Genomic DNA, 27,618 nt, shown 5'->3' with positions numbered 1-27,618 from the left:
TTTGGCACTAAGACAGTGCACTGTCCGGCCCGATACCGGGTGTCCAGAGGAGGGTGACGTGAGCCCAATAGATCAATCGATCCCGACACTCGAGCGGAACATACTCCGACCCTCCGGGCATTGTGGTGGACTAGGGTCGGTGCGTAATGCCCGCTCGAGCTCAGAATCGAGCTCCCACACCACCGGTGCCACTAGACACGACTCCGGCAGTATGGGAGTGGGCTCCACGAACCTCTCCTCCCGTCATACAGCCGAGAACAGCGCATCTGCCTTCCCGTTTTGTGACCCAGGGATGTAGGTGATCTTAAAAGAGAAACGGGTCAAAAACATACTCCATCTAGCCTGCCGAGGGTTCAGCCTCCTCGCTGCCCGGATGTACTCCAGGTTACGGTGGTCCGTCAAAATGAGGAAAGGGTGTTGAGCCCCCTCAAGCCAGTGCCTCCACACCTTAAGGGCCTGTACCACAGCTAACAGCTCCCCTGTCCCCTATGTCATAATTTCGCTCCGCCGGGCTGAGCTTCTTGGAATAGAAGGCACAGGGGCGGAGTTTAGGTGGCGCAGCCTGACCGTTGTGAAAGCACGGCGCCAATACCGGCCTCAGACGCGTCCACCTCTACCTGAAAATGGTAAAAGAGAGGATCCCGGATGCGCCAGCACCGGAGCGAGGCTAAACAGGTCCTTCAGCCTCCCAAACGCCCTGTCCGCCTCGACTGACCACTGCAGACGCACTTCGGACCCCCTTCAAGAGAGACGTGATGGGAGCTGCTTGCCCAAAACCCCGGATAAACCTCCGGTAGTAATTCGCAAACCCCAAAAACTGCTGCACCTCTTTCACAGTGGTTGGTGTTTGCCAATTACGCCGGCCCGACGCCCTCGGTCTACCTCCATCTTCACCCCCTGACGGGACAACTGATACCCCAAAAGGAGATAGACTCCTGGAAAAACAGACACTTCTCTGCCTTCACATACAGGTCGTGCTCCACCAGCCTCCGCAACACTCTGCGCACCAGGGCCACATGCTCGACACGGGTAGGTGAGTACACGAGAATGTCATCTATGTACACAACGACTCCCTGTCCCTGCATGTCCCTGAAGATCTCATCCACAAATGATTGGAAAACCGACGGAGCATTCATCAACCCGTATGGCATGACTAGATACTCGTAATGGCCCGAGGTGGTACTAAAGGCTGTTTTCCATTCATCATCCTTCTTGATGCGCACCAAGTTGTACGCGCTCCTGAGATCTAATTTCGTTGAAGAAACGCGCCCCATGCAACGACTCAGTCATGGTCGCAATCAGCGGGAGTGGATAACTATACTTCACCGTAATCTGATTGAGACCACGGATCGATGCCTGGACGCAAACCACCATCCTTCTTCTTCACGAAAAAGAAACTCGAGGACGCTGGGAAGTGGAGCGTATGTATCCTTGTCTCAGCGATTCGTCTATGCAAATCTCCATAGCTTTCTTCTCCTCCTGAGACAGAGGATACACATGACTCCGTGGGAGCGCAGCTCCTGCCTGAAAGGTTTATCGCACAATCCCCCTGCCTATGGGGTGGCAACCGCGTCGCCCTCGCCTTACTAAACGCGATAGCCAAATCCCCCATACTCAGGTGGAATGTGCAATGCGGGCACCTGGTTTGGACTCTCCACCGAGGTAGCCCCTCACGGAAACGCCCAAACATCTACCCACACACTGAGCAGACCACTCCATCAGAGCCCTCTCCTGCCACGAAATCACTGGGTTATGGGTACTCAACCAGGGCATGCCCAGCACCACCGGATACGCAGGAGAGTCAATCAGGAACAACTGAATCATCTCCTGATGATCCCCCTGCGCACACATCCTAAGTGGCGCCGTGACCTCCTGATCAAGCCCGTACCCAACGGACGACTATCTAGGGCGTGAACGGGAAAAGGAACATCAACAGGAATGAGGGGAATCCCTAACGCTAAACAAAACTTTTATCAATAAAATTAGCTGCGCCTGAATCTACCAGCGCCTTATGCTGGGCATGAGGTGCTACCTGTGGAAAACATACAGGCATACAGAAATGGGCAACAGAGAGCTCTGGGTGAGTGGGGCGCCCTACTCACCTGGAAAGGAATCCCCCAGTGCAAGGGACCTGTCGTCATCTCCCCTAGGAGGCCATCCCCAGCACCTGGCGCGGTGTGCCTCCCCCGACCACAGTTGGTGCAGTGGATGGACCCCCTAGTCTGCCGACTCCTCCTATCTCTAGCGCCAGCGCCCCCGAGCTCCATGGGACACGGCTCGGATGCGCTGGAGGATGGAATGGACGGACCCCCTCAGGACGTCCGCGGGGTAGCCAATAGGTTATCTAACCTGATTGACATGTCGACCAGCTGGTCGGGAGTGAGACTGGTGTCCCTACAGGCCAGCTCCCGACGGACGCCCGTCCTCTCTCTGAGGCTACATCGGTATAGATCGATGAGGGCCCGCTCATTACCCACCCTGCATCTGCCGGGCTAGAGTACGGAATTCGAGTCGCGAATTCCTGGGCACTCCTCCTCCCCCTGCCTGAGGAAGACCAGACGCTCCCCGCGCTTTCCCCTCCGGGGATGAGTTGAACACCGCCCTAAAGCGGCGGAGAACTCGTGTATGTAATAGTCGTGGCGTCGATCTTCCTCCACTCCGCTGGCCCACTCCAACGCTTTACCGGCCAGGCAGGAGATCAGGGCGACACGCTCTCATGCCCTGAAGGTGCCGGATGTACTGTGGCCAGGTACAGCTCTACCTGGAGCAGGAATCCCTGACACCCAGCTGCGGTCCCGTCGTAGGACCTCGGGAGAGATAGTCGGACTCCCGCGAGGTTCCGCGCTGGACTGGGTGAGCTGGCCGATGGTGCTGGCAGGGCGGCTGGCGGTGGAGCGGACCCCAGCCTCGGAGGGTGGTCATCACCTCCTGCAGGGCGGCCCCCTCTGCAGGAGCTGCTCTTGCTGTTCCCGAACCTGGGTTTCCAGTCTTGAATGTGCTGCTTGGCTCCTGCTGATTCCATACTGTAAGGTGTGTGATTCTGTCAGGTCGTGTTGTAGGTGTGGTGTAGGAATCAAACGCGGGAAGCAGACTGAATTCCAAAAAAGCTGTATTCCTGCCTAAACACAGGCAACAGGGACGAAATAAGCCTGACAGCAAAATACGCACGAAGGCGAAAAGACAATGCGCACAAACAGGTGCGTCAGGAAGAAATAAGTGCACACACAAGTGCAACGAACGCTCCAGCAAACAGTGGAGAAAATAACGCTCAACCGAGCAATACACAGACTGACGGTAACAATCACACACAACACAAGACAAACACAACGAGAAACTTATAGGACACTAATTACTACAAAACAGAAACAGGTGTAGAAACAAACAGACAAAAGCAAACGAACATGAAACATCAATCGGTGGCAGCTAGAATTCGAGACGACTGAACGCCGAAGCCTGCCCGAACAAGGGAGAGAGGCAGCCTCGGCCGAAACCGTGACAGAAATGCAGTCATTTAAAAATGGTTGTTTTCCGTATTTCTTTCTAAGAATGTGACCATAGAGGACCTGGAGGACATGTCCTATGCGTTCCTCCTGCCAGCGATAGCTCTGCTCAGGATCTCCAGTCCAGAATCATCCAACTGCTCCTTCCGGGGGTCAGGGGTGCTGAAGATCGTCTCGGAGACGTTCCACCGGCGGAGCTCTGAGCCAAAGGGGAGGCTCAGGGGCGGGAAGCCCCCCACACCCAATTCTGAGACAGACAAGGAGCTTCAGGGTACAGCAGACATGGTTGTGAGTAATATCCTGAGGAATGCCCAGGAGGACCTCTTCTCCTCTGGTATGAATGACCTGGAGACCACCAATCCAGGCATCGCTCTGACCGATGAGAGGCTCTCCAGCTAGGCCCTGCTCTGGGTCATCACAGGGATCGAGCCGGTCCAACATGCCAGAGCTGGTAGAGTGTGTGGATGCTCAGCCACTATCTCTGGAACATCCACGTGTGTCCTGCTCCAACAGAAGCTCTGGTTCCTCACAGGGATCGAGACGGTTCGACCTCTGTCATCAGGCAGTGGAGATGGAGAGGGTTTATCTCCAGAGAGACACACCCCACTCCAGTGTCAGTGTGAGAGAACTGGGGCCAGTGAGGAGGGCCAAGAGAAGGGATGTCCATAAAGCCCTCAGTGAGGGGTCCCTCAATGTCTTTGCCCTGTTCAGGGAGAGGGCAGGGGAGATTTGGCAGACCAGCACATGGGACATGGAGCAGACCCAGCCTCCCAGCACCCCCACATCCAGCGAGGAGGATTTGTGGGACAGCGACTCCAGCTTGTCTCATGGGGTTGGGGAGGAGGAGAGGGGCAGCTCCCTGATCCTGACCCCCCAGGCCTCCACCTCACTCTCTGATCAAGACAAGAGGGCACTAGGTTAGTTATTATGTAGTCTTGTCTCCTTTTGCTCCCTTGTTATTTTGTTATTGCCATTTACAATGTGACCAAGATGTTTTGGGGTGGGGGTGCTGTCGATGGGGGGAGGGAGTCTTTTTCTCCGCTCTGCTGACAAGTCATTTTCTCCGCTCATACAGGAGTCATAAAGGCCTAGTTCACTAATTTTGTGAAGAAAATCATCTATAAAAAATAATAATGATATATCTATATATCCATTTTAAATAAATGTTGATTTGACTAGAGGACGTCTGCCAGATCCTGACCGCCTGGTTGGAAAAGAGGCTGAACAGGACCTGCAACGACAATTACAGGGCCAGTGTCATCATCCAGAAAGGTCCATTTATAACCTGTTTTACCAATATGACCAGTATTAACCCTGTTATAACCAGTGTAATAACCAGTGTATTATCATTATAGTAAATGTACTAGATACTGCATAGTGCCATACATGGATGTGGCTTTGAATCAGTTCAGAGTATTTGTGTGTTTTCTTAGGATTGGATTCTGGTGCCAGGGACAGGTTCCCTTACACTCAGTGTCCTTCTTCGTCAGAGGAAGAAGAGGAGTTGGTCACGAGTGTCATGACTGTCTTACACTCAGAGCCCTCCACCTCAACCAAGGCAGCACGGGCAGCTCCTGCACAGACCCTGGAGTTCAACCCCTGTCTGGATGAAGATGAGGTGGTCCCCAGCACCTCCATGGGTGCGGGATTCCTGACGACCACTCAGGCAGCATGGGCAGCTCCTGCCCAGACCTTGGAAGAAGAGGTCGGGGGAGCTGATGTCTCTGAGGTGAGTACCAGCTCCCTGACCCCCACTGAGGCCAGGCAGGGCCTCCTGGGGAAGATTCCCTCTCTCCTTCCGGGTGAGATCCTCATCGAGGAGGACATCTCCTTTCGCAGCACTCCCAGGGACACCGTCATGAGCCCCCAGACCCTGAAGCTTATCCTCCAGGGCATCATGCGCCGACTGGAGGCCTCAGAGTTCCCCCTGGCCATGATGGCCAACAACCCCTTCAGGCTGATGAAGAATCTCTTTGTGGAGGTCCAGCATGCCCTGAAGTATGCTGACATCTCTGTCCTCTTCAGCCTGGAGGAGAGCATCCAATTTAGGGGGAAGATGCAATGAAGGCCATCGTGAAGGCTGCGGCTAAAAGGTTGGATTCCAACCGGCGTGCCGCACGCTATGGTGGCGAGGTAGCCGTCTGTTGCATGGCAGATACCATCGCGTCACGCCTCCTCAAGCTCCTCAGTAGCCCAGAAGGCGACTACAAAAAATTTACCCTAGCTTGGAGAAGCCAGCGCCGCCCCTCTCCGCAGACCTTGGACAGCACCTCCACACAGGTAAGGAGTCTACCATTAACCAGTATGTTGTTTAGTTATTGGGGCTGTTTGATTGTGAGGCACCAACTCATATCTGTTTCTCTCTCTACTAAGAAGACAGTGAAGGACGAGGCTGTGAAGGAAGGAGTGAGGAAGTCAGGAGAGGGGAAGCGAGGTCGCAAGAAGACCCTGAAGAAGAACAAGGCGTCTCCCCTTGGCACTGATGGTAAGTCCTCCCTTCTGTCAGTCCACATGTCTATTTGTCTTCAACAAAATTATATTATTTCACCACATTGTAATGTTAGGGGAAGAGACTATGATGAAGTTATCAGGGTCTTATTCATTAAACGGAAGTAACAGGGAGGAACTTCCTTGAACAAAAAAAGGTGTTTTTGTTTTCCGTTGCAAAAGTTTTTTTTACGGTTTGTCCTAATGATGTCATGCCATGTTCTCTGTCACCTGTTCAGAAACCGTGGCTGATGAGCCGGGGAAAAACGATCTCTCCTCCTGAGGATTACAGCTGCCCTGGCAAAACTATTTTGCTTCCCCTGCAAAAAGAGAAGCGGCAAAAAGTAGTTGTGTGGGTATACCCACTTAGAGCACTTCAGTGCACTTGCCTCCTCTCCACAAACCCAGAGTCAACAGAGGGAGACAAACCCCCTACTCACAACCCATTTCATGATTCCAACCATACCCCCACGCTATTGTGGCGAGGGAGCCATCTGTTGCATGGCGGACACCATCGCACACGTCATAGATGACCATGCTGAAGATTGGAGCTCTGACGGCCATTTTGGAGCCAGGAGGGCCGGGATTTGGGAGTTCCCACTCTCAAGTAGTGACATCACCCTCACCAAGGAGCTCTTGGCTGAAAGGGCCAAGGAAGCGGACCAAGACGACGTGGCTGATGATGAAACTGGCATGACAATACCCCCAAAATAACAAACCATTACAAACCATGATGATTCCTCCCATAGCCCGGCCCGGACCTATTTCATTCAATAAACATGTACTTGCATCTATTTTGAACCTCTTTTTTTTTGTTTTTAACAGGCCTACTGTAGACTACAAATTATTAAGTGCAAATTGATGTGTGTACTGCATCAATATTATGAGTTCACTGTTTCAGTCATTATGAGTTCACTATGCCAGTCATTATAGTTAATCTAGGCTTTAACACTCTTAACTGTATTGGTATTGACACAATAAGAGTTACATTTGAGTATTTTCTCAATTTGTGTTTCTGAGGGAATACATCTGCAATATACTGCTAATAATGTTAATCGAGAGGGAAAAATACTTCTGGAAATGTACAAAAAAGAATAGATCATATTCTTGCCTTTGACAGTTTAGATCATTCAAATGTAATAGCTTCAGGGTTGTGGAGGTCATAGTCTCTTATGACGGCTACCAAAGTCCATCCTGCTTTCACCACTCGCTCACACTAGTCCAATATCTTAACCTCTCCCTACCGGAACCTAATCGAGTAGCTGGCCCGGCACTCACGCAAGATTTGGTTCTGGGTTGCAGAGATTATGGAGGTCAAAACAAGGTCTATGGCTGCGTTTACACAGGCAGCCCAATTCTGATCTTTTCCACTAATTGGTATTTTGACCAATCAGATCAGCTCTTTTTCCAAGAATTGGGCAAACGATCATAATTGGACTGCCTGTGCAAACACAGCCTGTCATGCAGGACCTGACCAGGAAAAACTCTGATCTGAAAAACTGTCAAAGGCAAGAACATGATCTATACTACTATTTCCAAAAGTATTTTTCAATAAAGTTTAACATTATTAGCAGTATATTGCAGATGTATTCCCCATAATATACTCCAGCAAGCAAAAGCCTGGAAACGGAACAAGGTAAAATCAAATAAACTCCTGCCCTATACCCCACAAGGAAATAGGATGAAAGACTTGATGATGTGTATGTAGGCTATGTTTATTTAGCCTGCTCATTACTGCTATCAGATGGAAGCAGGCTATTTCTGGTGTGCATTTTCATAGCCTTTGTGTGATGTGTTTCACCTAACAGCACCTATGACCAGGTGCTCCTTTGCTCTTCCGTCTCAGTCTACCTCTGGCAGTATCAAATTCTCGGTAAGCAAATCTCCCATTTGCATGCCCTGCGATTTGTTTTCGTTTTTTTCAGCTATAGTTTGAGTTTCTGCTTATGTAGGGATAAGAAGGTCAATAGGGAAAGGGGATACCTAGTCAGTTGCACAGCTGAATGCATTCAACCGAAATGTGTCTTCCGCATTTAACCCAAGAGAGTTGCGGGGGGCTGCCTTAATCGACGTCCATGGCTCCCAGGGAGCAGTTGTTGTTGGGGGTTAACTGCCTTGCTCAAGGGCAGAACGGCATATTTTCCCACCTTGCCGGCTCGGGAAATCGAACCAGCAACCTTTAGGTCATTGGCCCAACGCTCTTAACCACTAGGCTACCTGCTGCCCAATAGAGTGCATAGTCTCTCTCTCCCTCTCTCTCTCTCTCTCTCTCTCTCTCTCTCTCTCTCTCTCTCTCTCTCTCTCTCTCTCTCTCTCTCTCTCTCTCTCTCTCTCTCTCTCTCTCTCTCTCTCTCTCTCTGTGTCTCTCTCTCTCTCTTCTGCACAACACTGTACCTCAGTTAGTCTTTGGTACTATTGTTATGTATTGACCTAATGGCTTGTAGACTTTAGAAAAGTGGCATTTGCTTAATGTAGGCTAGTATGTATCCACTATATATTTGGGCTTGCTTTCAATATTAGATAATGAGTTTAACTTGTAGATTTCTGATATTAAATGCTGTACAGTCATATACTTTTTATTCTACTGTAACTGTACTCCATTTACAATCTTGTGGTTGTGATTGTATGGGCACAGTATTACTTGTAAGCAGAGTAATAACAATAGCAGTTGTTTTGTGTGTGGCGAAATAGCAAATCTGGAATAGGGGAAAGAGATAAGCAACAGTTTGTTCATTAGGAGAAGATGGAAATGACAAATCCATGGTCTGGACATGGTCACATGATACATTGGGCGCGCTCCTGCTACCTACCATACACATTGCGCCAGCGCAACCGCGCGCAGCTCCACCAGAAAAAAAAGTGTAGCCTCCCGCTCAAGCCATCATCGGCAATGCGCGGACAGACAAGGCGATATTCCTCTGCCCTCCAAAACCAAACGAAGAGCAAACAACAACGCTTTTACCGGTGACACTCTTCGGTCATTCGGTAACATAAGGTAGTCCGTTTGTAACGCAAAATGGCTCAAAGCGGATTAAAAGAAGGCTTTTGTGTAATGTGATACCGGGAGACTGACGCTTGTTCATGTTTCACGGATGTTACAGTTTTTTTTGCCTCTGTAGCGTTGTATGTTAGCAATGGATCTCTATCCCTCTTCGGAGTCTGTTATGCGGATAGGGAGGGAGTCGTGCCGTTTGTTCCCCTTGTGCTCTAGCTGTTGATAGCTAGCCTCCAAAGAAAATAACAATGAACTGAATCAAACAGTTTTGTTTTAGGCTTTTACCCTGCTGATATTTTAAAGACACACCCGGGAACATTTTGTATTTGTTGAACGAACCTTTTGTTGAAACTAGACAAACATTTTGGGATCACCAGCTTCTTTGGGCAGTGGTGCATTGAGGCGACACAACAATGGGATTATCTTTGACCATTGACTGAGAATTGTTTTTAAAAGTTAATTTATCTCAGAGAATATAGTGGTGAGTTTTTGGACAGAGCGCATATTTGCGCGAAATTTGGATGACTTGACAATCTACCTGCCTAAATTTGTGGAGAAGACCATTGTGAGGACTCGCCGGGCAATCGCATGTGTCCAGTCTAGTTGGTCTGGTCTAGAACGGCTTCATCACTGGAACACGACCACACAAAGCCTGCTAGAAAAACGATGGCGAATGACTCGATGCAAGTAAGTGTCCCCTGTAGCTCAGTTGGTAGAGCATGGCGCTTGCATCGCCAGGGTTGTGGGTTCGTTTCCCACGGGGGGCCAGTATGAAAAATGTATGCACTCACTAACTGTAAGTCGCTCTGGATAAGCGCTTAGTAGTCGGACGTGTTTGTCTCGAGTTCTGCTACTCAGTTTAGCCGTTTGCCTACAAGACACCACGGCAGCATGCGAACGCTACTGGACAGCAGCTGGATAAAGTTTGGGCCAGCCGGCAGAGGGTCCATCGATTGGGTGACTGGGTCACCTTCTCCCCCCACGGTAGAGAGACAGTTACAGGTAAGGGATCATCAGCTTGTTGTTACTGAGTGAGTCTGATTCAGCAGTAGTCTTTACATGTAGACTACTGTGAGACCCAGAGATGTAACTTTTTGGTAGGCCCAGGAGGTAGGCAACCTGAGTCCTGGAGAGCTGCAGCAGTTTTTGAGTTGACTTTTTTGCTTTACACCTGGGAGGAGGTAGGTGGCATACTGACTTAACAATCTAAAGAACAGACCGAAAAATATTCTGAACACTACTTTTTTAGGTGTATTATTTTTTCTTTTATATTATCTTTTATTTTTCCTCACTGGAGGAGCGCTGTCCAAGGTACTTCGGCCAGCCTGTGGCTACACAGACTTCTGCAGGCTACACACTCTTGTTGTTGTTAGTTGAGTGCCTTAGCCTCTTGGAATAGTCTTGGATATCACGACTATGATGAGAGCTTGTGAGTGCAGTTCATGTCAAGGAAATGGCAAAGGAAAGCGTTTCGGGACTTTCAGCAGAGCGGAGTGATGTTGACGGGTCTTTAGTCAGTCATCCAGATGAGGATCAGCATTATCTGAGCACTGAAACCGATTGGTCGGGTGAATTTGGGACACTGATTGTGTCAACAGGGGAATAGAACACTCAGGCAATATCAAATAGCATAAGCTCTATTGAGCCTCTGTAGGATATCTTGATTTCACAACCATGTATGTTCAGTTTTGAGAAGATGGAAGAGGATCAACACTGATCCAGTGGAACATTGCCGTTTTGAGGCAAAACCCATTACTGATTTTCAGATTTCATATCTTTAACATAGTCCTGAATGTATTTTATGGGAATCTTTTTCTGTCCTTTGAATGATGTGGTTTATTAACCCTTTCCCCTCCAAAACCACCAGGGCTACAACTGGAATGAGCTGAACCTCGACCAGGAGGGGAGGTCAGAGCTGCTCCTCTATGTGGTCCTCCCCGTCGCCTCCCTCCTCATTCTGGGCCTCCTGGTACTCCTGGCCTACTGGAGGTGCTCTTCTCCCAAGCTCAGCCTGGCCCAAATCATCGCCCTGGACCTCCAGGACGCCGAGAGCAGCGCTGAGTTCCTCTCCTCGCTCACCGGCCAACGCGAACGCCACACCAGCACCAGCTCTGACATGTCGGACAGTGTGTTCGTCATGGTCTACCTGCCGCCGCCCTACGAGGAGACGCTGACCAAGATCACACGCGCCGCCAGTCTGACCAGTCGGAAAGACTCCATGAAGATAGAGGACCTGGAGGCCTGGCTGTGTCCGGAGATCAAGTCCAGTGGACGCTACGTGTGACTGGGGAACACTGGGACTGTCTCTCAAATGGCACCCAATTCCCTATATAGCCCACATAGGGCTCTGGTTAAAAGTAGTGCACTTTGTAGGGAGTAGGGTATAACTAGCAAGCTCTTTAGAATAAGGGGTTTTCAGTGGACTAAGAAAAACATCAGACCTGAGTTAATCTTTTGTGGGTACCAGCTTTCTACACAGAGGAGTGTGCAATTGTATGGAAGCTGGAAATTGCATTGACTGGCTGTACAGCATACAGTACATCTAGATTCTCTACAGAGGACATACGCTGACTATGTACAAACCGTAGGTCACAGTAGGCAAATAAAACTCTTTCAACGATACAAAAAAGAATATACAATTAATTTGCGTTGTTTTTATCTCCTAAATGAAACCCATTTTTACTTCCACACTACAACCCTCCTGTACCTGTGTTGTTTTACAGGTTGTTCCTTATTTGGAGACTTAAGAATGTCAATGTGCAAAGTACAAGAATGTTAGTCTTATATGTAATACTGTATGTTATTTGAATTTTATTGTAATTGTATTTATATGTTAGAAGGTACAAAGACCTAGCCTGGGTACCATGCCTTTGACAGGAGTGGCAAGGGGTGGAATGTTAGCTAGACTGGTACCTGGACTTACAAAGACCTGGTCCAGGTTAATAATTCCCTTCATTCCTTGGAATCACATCATGAATGTACTCCTAAAAACCTCAGACCTGATACGTTTTATAGACTACATAACAGATATGCAGTATAATTTACAAGTAATATGTTTGTACAAAGTGTTATATTGTTTTTAAATAAATAATAAGAAAAGCATGGTTAGCATGGTTATGATTGACAGAGTTCCGTCATCATCACTTATGCACTTTGGCTGCAAAGTTATAATCACATGCTGCCCCACTATGGTACATCTTGGTCATATCATGTAGACTATGTAGAGGTGAGCTCTCCTTTCCAAACGCATGCCTTACATTACAGCTATGGTCTTGCTGCGTTTCTGAGCAAGATTGTCAAGAAGTGTTAGAAATGTCCAGGGGTCCAACTAGATCTAGCAGCTACAGCATTTCATATTCTACTCTTTGTACCATTTATTCTTGTAAATGATCAGTTTCAGATAACTAGACTTCATGGAAGCGTTTTTTATTTAAAGCGTATTTATTCACCAAATGTTAATTGTTGTTAATTAACCAATTAATTTGAATAGTCTACTGTCTACATTATCGCAAAAGCCCAAAATTCAAAACATAATGTATTTTCAGCAAAATAAATGTGTTTATCTAATCAAAAACCACATATTAAAACACAGATTTTCAGGCTACACCATAGAACAATAAAATGGATGTTTATTGGTTCAATGGCCTCTATATGGAATATTTGTTTATATCATGTAAAAGTAAGAAAAGTCACAAAAGTCATGTCTTTAGAATATAAAAGTCATACAAAAGACATAAAAATAAACTATAGCCTCTGGTAAGCTGTAAATACACATCCTGTAGCCCAAAATGGAAAATAAGACATGCTATTACATGTTGTCTGTTTGGGATCTGCGGTAGGCTTCGTTGTTATATCTGTCTCCGTGTAAATGTGTGTGCGTCCATACATTCGGTTTGTGTGGATGTCATTTCTAGTATCCGCGCCTGCGACAAACCTCCATCCACAATTCCTGTTTTTTTCTTACGGCCAAACAAACCCCAGAACCAGCCGCAACACTTCTCCTTCTCCTTCTCCTTTTTATTACTTTCCTCCTCCATCATTGCCCTTCATCCAGAAGGGTTCGGGTTCCTGTGAACAAACAGAGTTGGTGAGTCGAAACTACAGGCACCTTAATTGGGGAGGACGGGCTCATAGTAATGGCTGGAACGGAATCAATGGAATGGTATCGAACACATCAAACACATGGTTTCCATGTGTTTGATACCATTCCAGTGACTCCATTCCAGATATTGTTATTAGCCGCCCTCCCCTCAGCAGCCTCCTGTGGTGGAAACAAACCGCAGGAAGCCATCAGCATCAGCAACCTGGCAAAGATTAAGCTGCAGCTCAGTACAGGACAGACAACATTCAAATTGACTGATATTATCAATGAGACAACACAGAATACAGTGTAGCTTACATTCTCAAGGAGGAGTTCCTTCATTCTGTCAGCACTGGCTTTCTCAATGCAAAGCTCCAGCTTGGTCTTGTCTAGGGAAAATGGTGATAGGACAAGATAGGACATTTGAACGGAAGTGAAGAGTTCAAGTTGTTATTGTCCAACTGGTTAGCTGACTGTTACATGTAGCTGTTTACTCTACATCGGATATTGTTGTGAAATTGTGAATGAAAGAACATTGTGGAATACAAGTAATTTACAAGAGACTAGGCCTGATTCTGAATGTAGCACACCAACAGTAACAGTGTTCTACCTGTATTATCTGGACAGCTGGTCTCTCTCTTGACCGGGATGTTGATGCAGTATGGCCGGTCATCACCCTTGTTGGTGTCCTTGGCGAAGGTCAAGGTAGGCCTCAGTTGAGCCATGATCTCTCGGACCATGATATCGCAGACCAGCAGAGACCGTATGTCTGGGTATAGCTGGGCTTTAACCAATGGCCACTCACGGAAAGTCCTGAAGTACTTGCTCCTGATAGAGAGTGAGACGTCTTCTAAGAATGTGGCCATCTTGTCTGGCTCATCGTTGAGCTTCTTCAGAGTGCGTAAGAACAGTCTTTGGTTTTGGTATTTCAGTGCCTCTTTCTGAACCTGGATATCTATGTGCTCTACCATATCATTGCAAAGTGGGACGTCTTCCCATGAACCGTACTGCTGCTTGATTGTGCATGAATCTGGGAAGACAGAGTCAAAGACTTTCCTGACAAGACTAACAGGAACAATATCAAGGTTTGTCACCTTTGGTTTGTTCCTCTCTGCCTCCTTCTGAGCCTGGTCTTGCACAGGCTTTCCACAGTCCTTGTTTGTTCCTCTCTGCCTCCTTCGAGCCTGGTCTTGCACAGGCTTTCCACAGTCCTTTGTGGTTGACTCGAAAACATCAGTCTGTGGGAACTGCTTCAAAAAGGCAGCCTGACTGACGTCGAGAGTAAGAGGATTAACGGGGACTGTGTTGCTTGATGTTACAACCTCCTCATCGTCGTCCCCGACAAAGTATTTGGGGTCGATCCAGACTGCATCTCTGTTGGAGGAACGAGGCAGAGAAACACGGTGGATGTACTCCAACTTGATGTGGTCATTCAAAGGGAAAGCCTTCTGGAACAGTGCCAGTTTCCCGACCTGGGACCCGTAGTGATTGTAGATGGTCTTCCTAAGGTCCTCGGGTAGGGCTACTGCAAAGAGCTTGCTCTCCATTGCCTCTTCGCAGCTCCTGGCAATTGGACGCTGTGGGCCGAGGACTTGAAGCGGATAGGTGTCACTAATGCCCTTGTACACCATTAGGATCCCCTCACAGATAGCACTGGGGATGGTGGAGATGATCACCGGGTCCTTCATGGCAACCAGTTTTTTTATCTTGATTGTTGTGCCAAACTGATGTATCATGGCACTCTGCATGTGCAACACTGTCTGCCTCATGTTGCAGAAGGGGGGCACAGCTTTTCATCCACAGAAATACCTGGAATCTTCCTCAAGATGTTAAAAGCTACTGAGGCCATTTTAACAACCAGTAAGAGCAGAGCCTGTTGGTCAAGCTGTTTAGTACCGTGTCCGTTCATTGGATGAAGTTTTAGAATAAACTTCACTACGAAGTCATTGAACAGTTCTCCGCTAATGATCAATCTAGCAGGTAGAGGACAGATGTTCACCATATCCTGACTAATATGTCTCTCCTCTTCATTGGCAGCATATACATCAGGCACTGTCTTAGAAATGCATAGACCTACGAGATGAACAATGTACCTTGTCAAGATGTGTGACCTGATTCCCAGTGCTCTCGCCAACACAGGTTTTGGGCCTAGCACCTCCTCCAGGTTGTTGATAACAGCCTTGGCCACCTCATAAGCATCAATGGACTGCTGAGTGTTAGACATCTCCTCATCCTCAGTTACTTGAACCCAGGGAATAGACCACAGAAGAGCTTTGGTGTTGTTGATGATAACAGGTGTCTCCAAATAGACTCCCTCCTGAAAGGCTTGGGGATCTACTTGAAGAAGCACCTGGGTGATGATATGCTTAATGGTAGAACCAAGTACCACAATCTGCTTTGGCATGGTCTTGTATGCAGTCTTCATCGTGGTCTCAATGTCTGTAAGGGCCGTTTGGAGTATGGGACAGGTGCTAAGGTCAAGGACCTCAACCTTCTTCTCCTTCACATGGAAGAGAAAGAGAGGCATTGTAATGTTAGTTCTATGTACACCTCTGGTGTCTTTACTGCCTAGCACATGTCTTGTAGTGTATTTCTTATTACATGTACAGGTATAGTACTACACTGAGAGAAAAAAGGTGCTATCTAGAACTTTAAAGGGTTCTTCAGCTGTCCCCATAGGAGAACCCTTTGAAGAATCATTTTTGGTTGCAGGTAGAACCCTTTTGGTTCCAGGTAGAATACCTTTTGGGTTCGATGTAGAACCCTTTCTACAGAGGGTTCTACATCGAACCCAAAAGTGTTCTTTCTACCTGGAACCAAAAAGGGTTCTACGTGGAACCAAAAAGGGTTCTCCTATGGGGACAGCCGAAGAACCCCTTTGGAACCCTTTTTTCTAAGAGTGTAGTATACAACAAAAATGCACAAATAAAGGATCCAGTCTTACCTTGTCTACCTGGCTCTCCAGGACCTTCATGACATTGACTGCTGAGGATGAGGAGGGATAGGGGATCAGGTTTGCCTTGAAGACCTCAGCCTTCTTCTCCTGGGCTTCTCCATCCGCCACCTTGTCCAGCAGGCTGTCCATGACCTCCCTGACCTCCTGTGGAATCTCCACCTGGGTCTGGCTGAGGAACTCCACCTGGAGCATCTCATCTGACCTGATCTCAGGTTGGGCCTGTTTCTCTGAGAGCATACCTGCTGTGTCGCCATTCATCAGAGCTGCAGAACCAAGATGCTCATGGGAAGTAACCCATGGCTTGGCCTTGTCAGTCAGGAGCTGCTGCCCCTCCATGGCTACCTTCAGACGGAAGAGAGGAAGACATTTGTTCATACTGTTCCTTTGTGAACTTAAGGTGCAATAACAGGTAAATAAACAGTCTATGTGGATGGTAGCAATGGTGTACTATAGTTTAGGGAATGGAAAAGTATGAGTATACCTCTCCTGGGGACTGGTGACATTGGCTTAGTGTCACGCTCAGCTCTCTATGAACTTCCTGCTCGATCTCATGGAGTCTCTGGCGACCCTTCACCTTCAACATCTGTACGCACAGTAGGAGTTTAATATTAGCAGTGGTATCACACAGGACATTTTATTTTATGGCCTTGACAATGTCATTTTGTTCAGGATATCACAGATTTATCATGGATGTGGTCGGTCCAAAATGTATTAAAAACTACAGGAGAACATCAAAATAGATGCTTATACACATGAGAGCTATTGTATAATTAATGGCAAACTTACCTGCTCATCAAGGTAACAATCGACCCAAGAAGACCCTTGGATGGATGTAGAGTCATCCATATTTGCTCCAAGGTATCACCAGGAGACCAGTATAACAGCTAGAAAATATTTATTTACAGAAAACTCAACTAAAAACTGCTAAACTGTGCTAGAAAACTTCTGTAAATCCTAAATAAGAACTAAACAATCGAGCAATGTAACCAAGTAGTGTATTATAGCAGTCTGAATTCAGAATGTATGTGTATAAAAATAGAACTATAGAATGCTCAAATATAGAACTTTAGAATCTTTGGCAAACATAAGACATTGTGATCACCACTAGATGGTGCAAGTGAACTAAAAATAACTGCGGCAAGGACAGCGCTAGAAAGTATTCTGAAACAGAACGCTTTTCATTCTGAACTGCCTAGATGTCACAGTAGGCTGTTTTGCGTGATAGAAATAGAACAGCGCTGCAAACGTGAAATATTATCAATAAAGAAAAAATCATTACTCTATCTTTATCATATGGAAAAATGTAATGTTTAATTACTCCATCGTTTACAAACAAATAATTTACAATTTAAGTACAGTACTGAGACCCCATGTTTTGAAAATATTCAATTATTTTTTGTTCTCTGAAACACAATGATTTATTTTCAATAAATTGTTTTCTTTCATAAAATAACACTCCCATACAAATGAATGACAGGTCAATACTTTTATTCTTAACATCATACAAAATGATTTCCAACAACCACACAATACAGTAACATACATGCGTGCTCAATAGAACCTTGGATATGAACAGACATCAGATACAGTTCAAATGTATCACTAGCTGGTAGGGAATTGGTAATAAAACTTGCTATCTTTAGAAATTATATTTATTTTTATACAATATGTAAGGAACTATAAGGAAACATTTGTCATGGATGACTGGCTAGTTGGAACCAGAGCTATTTCAGTGTTCAGTCCTTAATGTCCTTCCCAATAGTTACTTAGATTTGGAAACATTAGCCGAACATAACACAATGTAAAACTAACAATAAGTAATGTTAAATCCTTTAATCAATGGGGAACATGTTATGGTCAAAGATAGTTCTAGAACAGTGGCTTGTCTCTTTATGTTGTTTCAGGACTGGGGCTTTCCACTGGGCTCTGTTGAGAGAACAACGCCCCCCAGTAGACAGTCAGTAGCACTGCAGGCAGTGGGCTCCTCTCCTCCCAGACACAAAAGCCTGTGGTACTGAGCCTGTGGAACCCAGCACAGCACCCTGGAACACACACACACACACACAGAGACGCACAAACACACACGCACCAGGCACACACAGTGTGAGCTATATTAACATGGTACTTGTAAGGTACTTAGTCTTAAGTAGAGTTTAAATCTTATTTAAACAAGTCAAAGATGAAAGAGTGTTGTGTAGCGATCTGAGTGTGACTTTGTACCATTCGTAGATGTCGTCTGTCACAGGTTCCGGCTGCGTTTGGACCCACTGACCGATTGACCACATCCTGACCACGTTGCCTATAGCAACCGTCTCCCCTTTACCCTCTCCATCGCCCCCCATCAGCAGGCTCCTCAGGGACGTCCTCGTAGCACAGGAAGTAGCTGCTCGAGAAACACACACAGTCACACACAAATACAGACACAGACACAGGCAGTGAGATGCCATCTGATCAACTGTTCTTAGGCCTGAATTCCAAAATGTACATTGTCATCCAACATCTCAGTTCAAAAGAGTCCCAAAGTATTCTTGGCACTAATATTGTACTACAATTATTGTTTATTGACATGTTATGCCTTACTTTAACCCTTTCTCTACCTCCCCCTCTCTCTCGCTCTCACTCACTACTCTGTCTTGGTGGCTCTCTCTTTCCCTGCCACTGGCTTGTCCTCCTCTGTCTCTCCCTCCATCTCGCCATCAGTTTCCTGCTGTAGGCTCTCTCTGGGTCTCTCCACATTCCAGCGCATGCGTTGTACAGGCCAGTGTCGACCCCAGCCAGGTACGGAGCTGGACAACAGTACCGGTATATGGACAGCCTCACACTGTCTATCTGACACTTGCCTATGTAGAAATGGGAGATACTGGAATGGAGAGAGGGGAGAATGATAGATACATAAATGGCTAGATGAAGGATTGTGGAATGAATGTCAGACGAATGAGAATAAGGATTGACAAGTCCAAGCAGCTGTCCTCTAAAATATTTGGCTCATACTCCAGAATGTTCCATTTGTGGATCTAAATACAGGTATTCAAGTAGTGTTGGTACATATCGTCGCTGTCTGATGAAAACCTTGTAACTCAAATTTTGTGTTGAAAGCACTAACTTTCCTCAGTGTACTCTGAACATTTCATAACTATAGGACCAATAAAATATATTCAAAATAGCTTCTGAAATCTCGAAATTGTAAGTTCGTTAAAAATAGTCTAATATGGGAGTTTTTTTTCAATTTCCTGAAAAGTGTCTGTTTTGGAGATGAGGTTTTCACCCGACAGCGGCGCTATGCGTCTGTATGTGCCTATGTGTGTGTTTAGTGGCTCACTGCCTTCAGATGTTATGGTGTAAGTACCAGAGGAGGCTGGTGGGAGGTGCTATGAGGACGGGCTCATTGTAATGGCTGGAATGGAATAAATTAAATGGTATCACACACATCAAACATATGAAAACCACATGTTTGACTCCATTCCATTTACTCTACCCCAGACATTACAATGAGGCCGTCCTATAGCTCCTCCCACCAGCCTCTTCTGGTAAGCACAGCACCTGGCCGGCTCAGCCTCCTCCAGAGAGAGAAAGTCAAAGGAGGCGTAGGTCAAGACCAGCTGCTCCAGCCTCGCACACAGCTGCTGGGAGAAGTCTAACAACTGGAGAGATGGACAAACACATAAATACAGACAGACAGACAGACAGACAACGCAATACACACAATTACTCAATACACACCACTCTCAGTTTACAGCATCTCTTGATTTTTCTCTATTATTTCTCAAACCTCTCATAAGCCTTTATTCTTGACCAGAGTTGATTCACAGAGACATTTATGTTTGTGTGAAGTGTAGAATACATTTAATATCAATAAACAGTGCAAAGGGAAGGGATCACTGCCGCTACCTCACTTTCCAACCAAGGTGCATGAATTGAGGATAGAGAGGCGATTCAGCAACACTTGTCAATAAAGAGGGACAGTTTTGTCCTACCCGGATTCAGGTGAGTAGGATTGTGTTTCGAAAGGCTCTTACTCGTGAGCGGATGTACACGGGCAGAGGCGTGCGCTGGGGCAGGGAGCTGCGAGCGGTCGACTCCAGGTAAGTGAAGTAGGGCTGACAGGTCCACAGGAAAGTAGGCACCACACGAGCAAAGTTTTCCTTTTGCAGATTGTCACGTCTGCAGACAACACACACACATGGTTATGTCACAGGACAGGGATTCATTATGTATTACTTTAATCCTTTTGATAAATAATAAACAATAACTTGAAACACCACTAGATGCAATTGTATAGTTTAGGTGCACTAATCATTGACTCACCTAACCTTTACCTATCATTATCTTAGACTACATTAACAACTTTCCTAACTGACTCTAACGTTACCTGTATAAAAGATGTGCCTGAAACTCATCCGCCTTATTCAGCAGGTACTGGAGTTGCTGTTCAATGGGTCTGAGCTTCTGATCCATCATGTTGATGTCATGGCATGAGGACGTGGACTTCCAAGCCGCATCCCCTGTGCTGTCCCTTTGATCGCCACATGAGGGCGCCAAAGCACGATCCTCTAAATGCTCCACATTTTCTGAGAAATTGCGGGAAATAATTTGCTGATTTGAGTTTGACTAGCAGAGTTAGCACGTTTTTCGTCTACATAATTATTAAGCTACCTATGCATTTTGACAGAAAGTCACCTGTGTCTGGTGATGATTCAGGATTATTTTTCGTCTCCCCCGTTCCATGCTTTCTTCCTATGTGACCTGGCTTTCTGGTGAGTTTGCTTAGGTTGACACCTCCTCGAAATCCTTCATTAGCTAGCTAGCTTTAGCTTGTCAGATAGCTAGCAACTGCACTATAAGACACGGGTTTCTTGTGTGTTGTGTATTAATTGAACACTTTACAAGTTACAACTTTCTGAGCCAGTATTTTCATGAATTGAGGATAGTTAGCTATTAGCTAACTAAGCGACACCTACGCCACTTTCCCCAATCCTCTGAATGCTTGTGAAGAGCTCATGTGCAGCGCCATGGACGTTCCGGTCCCACGGTCAGTCCAGGACTTGACAAGTACGGTTCTCAACCTCTCTCCGTCTCCTCTTTCCCTTGGCGTCTATATCTGACGCTCGGTCCCGTCTCAACTGATTTAGTCTGTCTGCAGGCTAGCCTAGCGCGAGAACTACTACTACGAGAGCGTGAGAAGCAACCACTAGAGCGAGCGGACCCCTCTGCTAGCCGAAACATGCACAAAACCTCTTGACAATTATGTTTGCTTATTTATATACATAATTGGAGATAGACAACCCTTCTGCCTAGGAAGACTAATAAATAAATGATTGCAAAATGTAAAAAAAAAAGACCATATATCTTACACCATTGTCATTGTCAAGCCAAATATTATCGTTTGTTTGACAACACTGGTATGAAAAAATATATGCTTTGATTTGTCAATATTAGTATCCCCATTAGCTATATGAATAGAGTTATACTAACTAACTCTATCAGTCTAGAAGTGAGTGTGCGGAGTGCAGACTGATGATGACCACCGGCTCCACGCTTCGATTCATGGCTCTCTCAGTTCTTGCCACCATAGGGCAACATTGATAAATAAAACCCCACTGAATCGAAGTGAATTGGGTTACATTACATTTTAAACTTTTTAGAGATTTCGTATGTGATCAGAACATGTATTAATCTCTCGGCGTGGTCGCTGTGCGCTGTTGTAGTTGACATAATCGTGTATGACGTAATATATGAGCCTATGACGTAAACGCAGTCAAGAAATGATTAAGTTGATTGGCTCAGTTGAGTTGATAGTTTGCGTAGGACAGTCATCCTCATGTTCAAAGACATTACTTTGCCTGGACAAGAAATTCTGTGTAACTGTATGTACAGCTAAATTTACCAGGATTTTATTTAAAATGTTAGAAAATTGAAGATAAAAATGTATTTGTTTATAATTTTTCTATCATGGTACAGGTCCAATCTGAAGGATGTTTTAAAATAAAATGGGTAAAAGTCATAAACGGTTGAGGAGAGTTTGTCTAAAGGTAAGTCTCATATAAGAAAATAAAAAAAAGTTATCTGTGTGTCTCTGTAATGGGGAAATATTTTTAGTATTACAGCCATATGCTAGGGGTTTTAAAACCTCTCCTTGAGGACCCCCAGACGTTCCACTGTATTCCACAGCTAGCACACCTAATTCAACTTGTCAACTAATCATTAAGCCCTTGAATAGGTGAATGAGGTTTGCTTGTTTAGGGCTACAACAAAATTGTGAAATGTCTGGGGTTCCCCAAGGAGAGGGTTGAAAACCACTGGCCTATGCAAAAACAGACTGATATGCTTTATGTTTGTGGGCATAAAAATGGAGGGCTCAAGTGTAATTTATTTCATTACATTCCTCTACCCCAGGCTGGGACCCTCCAAGCTAGTGCTGGAGAACAGGTGCTTCAGACAGATGACCATAATGGACCAAGGCTGCCAGCACTGGTGGACTGCCCCAAGAACAGCCCCCTAAAGGTTAGAAACGGCTTTGAGTTCTGTTGCAAAATGCTTTGAACAGTTCAGAGTGAAATACGTATCAGTTCAATTGGAAAACGTTCAAAACGTTTTGTAACGTTAGGCATGCTGAATGTACTCCAGGCAAACCTCTCAGAGCAGACTGGTTGGCTCTAAGCCACACCCACTTCAATTGTGATTAGGCTTTTAATGTGATTAAGCCCTGCCCACTTCCAATTTTGGTCCCCTCTTCGAATCAAATCCCGAGTGCCTGCCACATCCGTTTTGACTGGCTCTTGGTCAGAAATGCTTTGCCTTAATTGGACATCCATTTTTATTGGTTCGTTGGTCAAGTGGATAGTGCTGTCATTCATATGCTAATGATGTATAGGGCTAAACCACGCTTGTCCATTTTTGGTCACCCCTAATCTGAGCTCCGCCCACATCCATTTTGATTGGCACCTTGGTAGGGGATGGGCAGGTTGTATACTGGGCCATGTTCAGTGGCAAAACGTTGTTGAACATTGCCGATACAAATGCCATGACTAGAGCTTACGTGATTCCTTATTCTACATGTTTAAGAGGCATGTTTGTTCATTATAGCGTAATTCTATCTGAATGTTGCTAAACGTTGTCTTGCTGAACATGCCCCTGGTTGTATAAGGACGTTTTTTTTAAAAATCTTTACCTGGTTGTAACTGAGAGTTGGTTGTAATGTAAGTTATATGACGTGTTCTCAACCAGTTTTTTTTTTTACAATGAGATAATGATGCATGGGTCACTTACTGTACTAGTTAGAACCAATAGCATTCAAATTCTGATTCTTATTCTAATTCTAAAGTTAGCCCTTATGTGACATGTCACTCAGTACCGTCATGTCTATGGTGAAAGAGATGGTTTCTATGGTGATACGATTTTGCTAATATTGTTGTTTATCTCAGAACTTTCGTGCCGAAGCCCCCACGAGGCCCCAGGCTGAGCGGTCAGGCCAAGATGGCCAAGGCCGAAAAGAACGCCAGAGAGGCCGTGGAGTCCAGAAAGGACAGAGAGGCCAAGGCAGCGGCGAAAAAACAAGCCACCAAGTAGTTGGTGTGTTGGCGCTGCCTCCACCTCTTCTATCTCCAACAACCAGTTACAGTGAGTATTGATCACCACTTCCAAAATACTTGGATTTATTGATAGAATTCTTAAAGGATATATGGTGGAAGGATCAACTAATGGCTCGACTCTCCTCTTTCTTTAGGTGTCCTGCCAGCTATCAAGAACACTAAAGTGACGAAGGTGGAGACAACAGGTGGGTGTTGGTGACACAGTGGTTATTCAATAGAATCGTTGCCATGGTTACGAGCTTGTTCAGCGGTAATTCTGATTCTCTTCTCTTTCAGTGCCACCAGGCCCCATGACACCTGAGGATGAGGTGAGAATGAACTCCTCTCCATCTTTTGATGACCCCCTTACCCCAGAGACCCCAGAGAGTGATGTCACCTCCGATGCCACTTCTCTGGCGGACACACCCCGTGAGATGACACCTGAGAACGTAGAGGAGGCGTCTTCTCTAGAGGACTTCCTGAAGTCTCACCCGTGAGTTCTGCTCTGAACCGTGTTATGTGCAGTAGAAAAAATTGAATCTAGTTGCCAGTCTACTAACCAATGATTCCTGGTGTTTGTTTGTTTTCCAGTCAGAGAAAGCGCATCAGGAAGTTCCTCAAACAAATGGTAAGTCCCCCATTTTTTCTTCTTTACCCCATTTCTACTTCTTTACCGACTAATCATGCTAACAACAACAAAAACGTGTAACTTAAAGACTAAGAGGAAATGCTGTCATTTAAAAATGGTTGTTTTCCGTATTTCTTTCTAAGAATGTGACCATAGAGGACCTGGAGGACATGTCCTATGCGTTCCTCCTGCCAGCGATAGCTCTGCTCAGGATCTCCAGTCCAGAATCATCCAACTGCTCCTTCCGGGGTCAGGGGTGCTGAAGAACGTCTCGGAGACGTTCCACCGGCGGAGCTCTGAGCCAAAGGGGAGGCTCAGGGCGGGAAGCCCCCACGCCCAATTCTGAGACAGACAAGGAGCTTCAGGGTACAGCAGACATGGTTGTGAGTAATATCCTCAGGAATGCCCAGGAGGACCTCTTCTCCTCTGGTATGAATGACCTGGAGACCACCAATCAAGGCATCGCTCTGACCGAAGAGAGGCTCTCCAGTGCTCTGGGTCATCACAGGGATCGAGCCGGTCCAACATGCCAGAGCTGGTAGAGTGTGTGGATGCTCAGCCACTATCTCTGGAACATCCACGTGTGTCCTGCTCCAACAGAAGCTCTGGGTCCTCACAGGGATCGAGGACGGTTCGACCTCTGTCATCAGGCAGTGGAGATGGAGAGGGTTTATCTCCAGAGAGACACACCCCACTCCAGTGTCAGTGTGAGAGAACTGGGGCCAGTGAGGAGGGCCAAGAGAAGGGATGTCCATAAAGCCCTCAGTGAGGGGTCCCTCAATGTCTTTGCCCTGTTCAGGGAGAGGGCAGGGGAGATTTGGCAGACCAGCACATGGGACATGGAGCAGACCCAGCCTCCCAGCACCCCCACATCCAGCGAGGAGGATTTGTGGGACAGCGACTCCAGCTTGTCTCATGGGGTTGGGGAGGAGGAGAGGGGCAGCTCCCTGATCCTGACCCCCCAGGCCTCCACCTCACTCTCTGATCAAGACAAGAGGGCACTAGGTTAGTTATTATGTAGTCTTGTCTCCTTTGCTCCCTTGTTATTATTGTTATTGCCATTTTACAATGTGACCAAGATGTTTTGGGGTGGGGGTGCTGTCGATGGGGGAGGGAGTATTTTTCTCCGCCGCTGACCATTTTCTCCGCTCATACAGGAGTCATAAAGGCCTAGTTCACTAATTTTGTGAAGAAAATCATCTATAAAAAATAATAATGATATATCTATATATACATTTTAAATAAATGTTGATTTGACTAGAGGACGTCTGCCAGATCCTGACCGCCTGGTTGGAAAAGAGGCTGAACAGGACCTGCAACGACAATTACAGGGCCAGTGTCATCATCCAGAAAGGTCCATTTATAACCTGTTTTACCAATATGACCAGTATTAACCCTGTTATAACCAGTGTAATAACCAGTGTATTATCATTATAGTAAATGTACTAGATACTGCATAGTGCTGTACATGGATGTGGCTTTGAATCAGTTCAGAGTATTAGTGTGTTTTCTTAGGATTGGATTCTGGTGCCAGGGACAGGTTCCCTTACACTCAGTGTCCTTCTTCGTCAGAGGTGAGTGTCATGACTGTCTTACACTCAGAGCCCTCCACCTCAACCAAGGCAGCACGGGCAGCTCCTGCACAGACCCTGGAGTTCAACCCCTGTCTGGATGAAGATGAGGTGGTCCCCAGCACCTCCATGGGTGCGGGATTCCTGACGACCACTCAGGCAGCATGGGCAGCTCCTGCCCAGACCTTGGAAGAAGAGGTCGGGGGAGCTGATGTCTCTGAGGTGAGTACCAGCTCCCTGACCCCCACTGAGGCCAGGCAGGGCCTCCTGGGGAAGATTCCCTCTCTCCTTCCGGGTGAGATCCTCATCGAGGAGGACATCTCCTTTCGCAGCACTCCCAGGAACACCGTCATGAGCCCCCAGACCCTGAAGCTTATCCTCCAGGGCATCATCGCCGACTGGAGGGCCTCAGAGTTCCCCCGGCCTGGCCAACGACCCCTTCAGGCTGATGAAGAATCTCTTTGTGGAGGTCCAGCAGCCCTGAAGTATGCTAACATCTCTGTCCTCTTCAGCCTGGAGGAGAGCATCCAATTTAGGGGGAAGATGCAATGAAGAGCCATCGTGAAGGCTGCGGCTAAAAGGTTGTCTGGTTGGATTCCAACCAGCCGTGCCCACGCTATGGTGGCGAGGTAGCCGTCTGTTGCATGGCAGATACCATCGCGCACGTCATAGGCGACTACGCCCAGGACTGGAGTTCTGACGGCCATTTTGGAGCGAGGAGGAGCCTTGGTAGTGGGAGGTCACGCTCCTCCTCAAGCTCCTCAAAGAGTGACATCACCCTCACAGAGGAACTCTTGGCCCAGGGGGGAAACCCTAGAAGAGGACCAAGAGGAGGTGGCTGCGATCGACGACAACAAGAAATGTGACTCTGCTAGCTTGGAGAAGGCCAGCAGCAGCTCCCTCTCCGCAGACCTTGTGGACAGCACCTCCACACAGGTAAGGAGTCTACCATTAACCAGTATGTTGTTTAGTTATTGGGGCTGTTTGATTGTGAGGCACCAACTCATATCTGTTTGTCTCTCTACTAAGAAGACAGTGAAGGATGAGGCTGTGAAGGAAGGAGTGAGGAAGTCAGGAGAGGGGAAGCGAGGTCGCAAGAAGACCCTGAAGAAGAACAAGGTGTCTCCCCTTGGCACTGATGGTAAGTCCTCCCTTCTGTCAGTCCACATGTCTATTTGTCTTCAACAAAATTCTATTATTTCACCACATTGTAATGTTAGGGGAAGAGACTATGATGAAGTTATCAGGGTCTTATTCATTAAACGGAAGTAACAGGGAGGAACTTCCTTGAACAAAAAAAGGTGTTTTTGTTTTCCGTTGCAAAAGTTTTTTTTACGGTTTGTCCTAATGATGTCACCTGTTCAGAAACCGTGGCTGATGAGCCGGGGAAAAAACGATCTCTCCTCCTGAGGATTACAGCTGCCCTGGCAAAACTATTTTGCTTCCCCTGCAAAAAGAGAAGCGGCAAAAAGTAGTTGTGTGGGTATACCCACTTAGTGCACTTCAGTGCACTTGCCTCCTCTCCACAAACCCAGAGTCAACCCTCACAACCCATTTGATGATTCCAACCATACCCCCACGCTATTGTGGCGAGGGAGCCATCTGTTGCATGGCGGACACCATCGCACACGTCATAGATGACCATGCTGAAGATTGGAGCTCTGACGGCCATTTTGGAGCCAGGAGGTAGTAGTGACATCACCCTCACCAAGGAGCTCTTGGCTGAAAGGGCCAAGGAAGCGGACCAAGACGACGTGGCTGATGATGAAACTGGCATGACAATACCCCCCCCCAAAAAAATAACACAAACCATGATGATTCCTCCCATAGTC

The 27,618-nt window shown here is 46.7% G+C and overlaps 5 protein-coding genes across 7 annotated transcripts; 3 read left to right on the top strand and 2 right to left on the bottom strand.

Moving 5' to 3' along the window:
* Positions 1-3,939: 3,939 nt before the first annotated feature.
* LOC123481614 lies at positions 3,940-5,565 on the top strand. Its single transcript, XM_045206304.1, has 3 exons — positions 3,940-4,417; positions 4,680-4,772; positions 4,934-5,565. The coding sequence occupies exons 1-3, from the start codon at positions 3,940-3,942 to the stop codon at positions 5,563-5,565; spliced, it is 1,203 nt and encodes a 400-aa protein (XP_045062239.1).
* A 3,281-nt stretch (positions 5,566-8,846) lies between these two features.
* Positions 8,847-12,404, top strand: LOC121533978 (small integral membrane protein 28-like). 3 transcript variants are annotated; one of them, XM_045206329.1, is made up of 3 exons: positions 8,847-9,669; positions 9,873-9,984; positions 10,850-12,404. In XM_045206329.1, exons 1-3 carry the CDS (start codon positions 9,656-9,658, stop codon positions 11,264-11,266), a joined length of 543 nt encoding a protein of 180 aa, XP_045062264.1. In that variant the 5' UTR covers positions 8,847-9,655; the 3' UTR covers positions 11,267-12,404. The 3 variants fall into 3 exon arrangements, with proteins under 3 accessions (XP_045062264.1, XP_045062263.1, XP_045062265.1); XM_045206328.1 differs by having other exon boundaries at positions 9,861-9,984; XM_045206330.1 differs by lacking the exon at positions 9,873-9,984.
* Positions 12,405-13,002: 598 nt separating this feature from the next.
* Positions 13,003-16,866, bottom strand: LOC121532984. Its single transcript, XM_045206303.1, has 7 exons — positions 16,806-16,866; positions 16,501-16,602; positions 16,008-16,361; positions 15,141-15,563; positions 13,674-14,823; positions 13,382-13,452; positions 13,003-13,050 (listed from the first exon to the last, which is right to left on the bottom strand). The coding sequence occupies exons 1-7, from the start codon at positions 16,863-16,865 to the stop codon at positions 13,003-13,005; spliced, it is 2,208 nt and encodes a 735-aa protein (XP_045062238.1). The 5' UTR covers position 16,866.
* A 1,544-nt stretch (positions 16,867-18,410) lies between these two features.
* Positions 18,411-21,179, bottom strand: LOC121532987 (UPF0575 protein C19orf67 homolog). Its single transcript, XM_045206327.1, is given in 6 exon segments — positions 18,411-18,770; positions 18,773-18,879; positions 19,560-19,660; positions 20,036-20,180; positions 20,389-20,587; positions 20,697-21,179. Coding segments are annotated over 5 exon segments (570 nt in total). The 5' UTR covers positions 20,478-20,587; positions 20,697-21,179; the 3' UTR covers positions 18,411-18,642.
* Positions 21,180-23,583: 2,404 nt separating this feature from the next.
* LOC123481613 lies at positions 23,584-26,338 on the top strand. Its single transcript, XM_045206302.1, has 9 exons — positions 23,584-23,636; positions 23,743-23,793; positions 23,885-24,080; positions 24,179-24,215; positions 24,359-24,464; positions 24,567-24,713; positions 24,816-25,220; positions 25,477-25,569; positions 25,731-26,338. Exons 3-9 carry the CDS (start codon positions 23,899-23,901, stop codon positions 26,336-26,338), a joined length of 1,578 nt encoding a protein of 525 aa, XP_045062237.1. The 5' UTR covers positions 23,584-23,636; positions 23,743-23,793; positions 23,885-23,898.
* The last annotated feature ends 1,280 nt before the right edge of the window (positions 26,339-27,618 follow it).

The sequence above is a fragment of the Coregonus clupeaformis genome, chromosome 22, assembly GCF_020615455.1.
Source record: "Coregonus clupeaformis isolate EN_2021a chromosome 22, ASM2061545v1, whole genome shotgun sequence".
Taxonomy (NCBI): domain Eukaryota; kingdom Metazoa; phylum Chordata; class Actinopteri; order Salmoniformes; family Salmonidae; genus Coregonus; species Coregonus clupeaformis.
The sequence above is the reverse complement of the archived record's forward strand: the minus strand, read 5'-3'. Positions and strand labels throughout refer to the sequence as shown.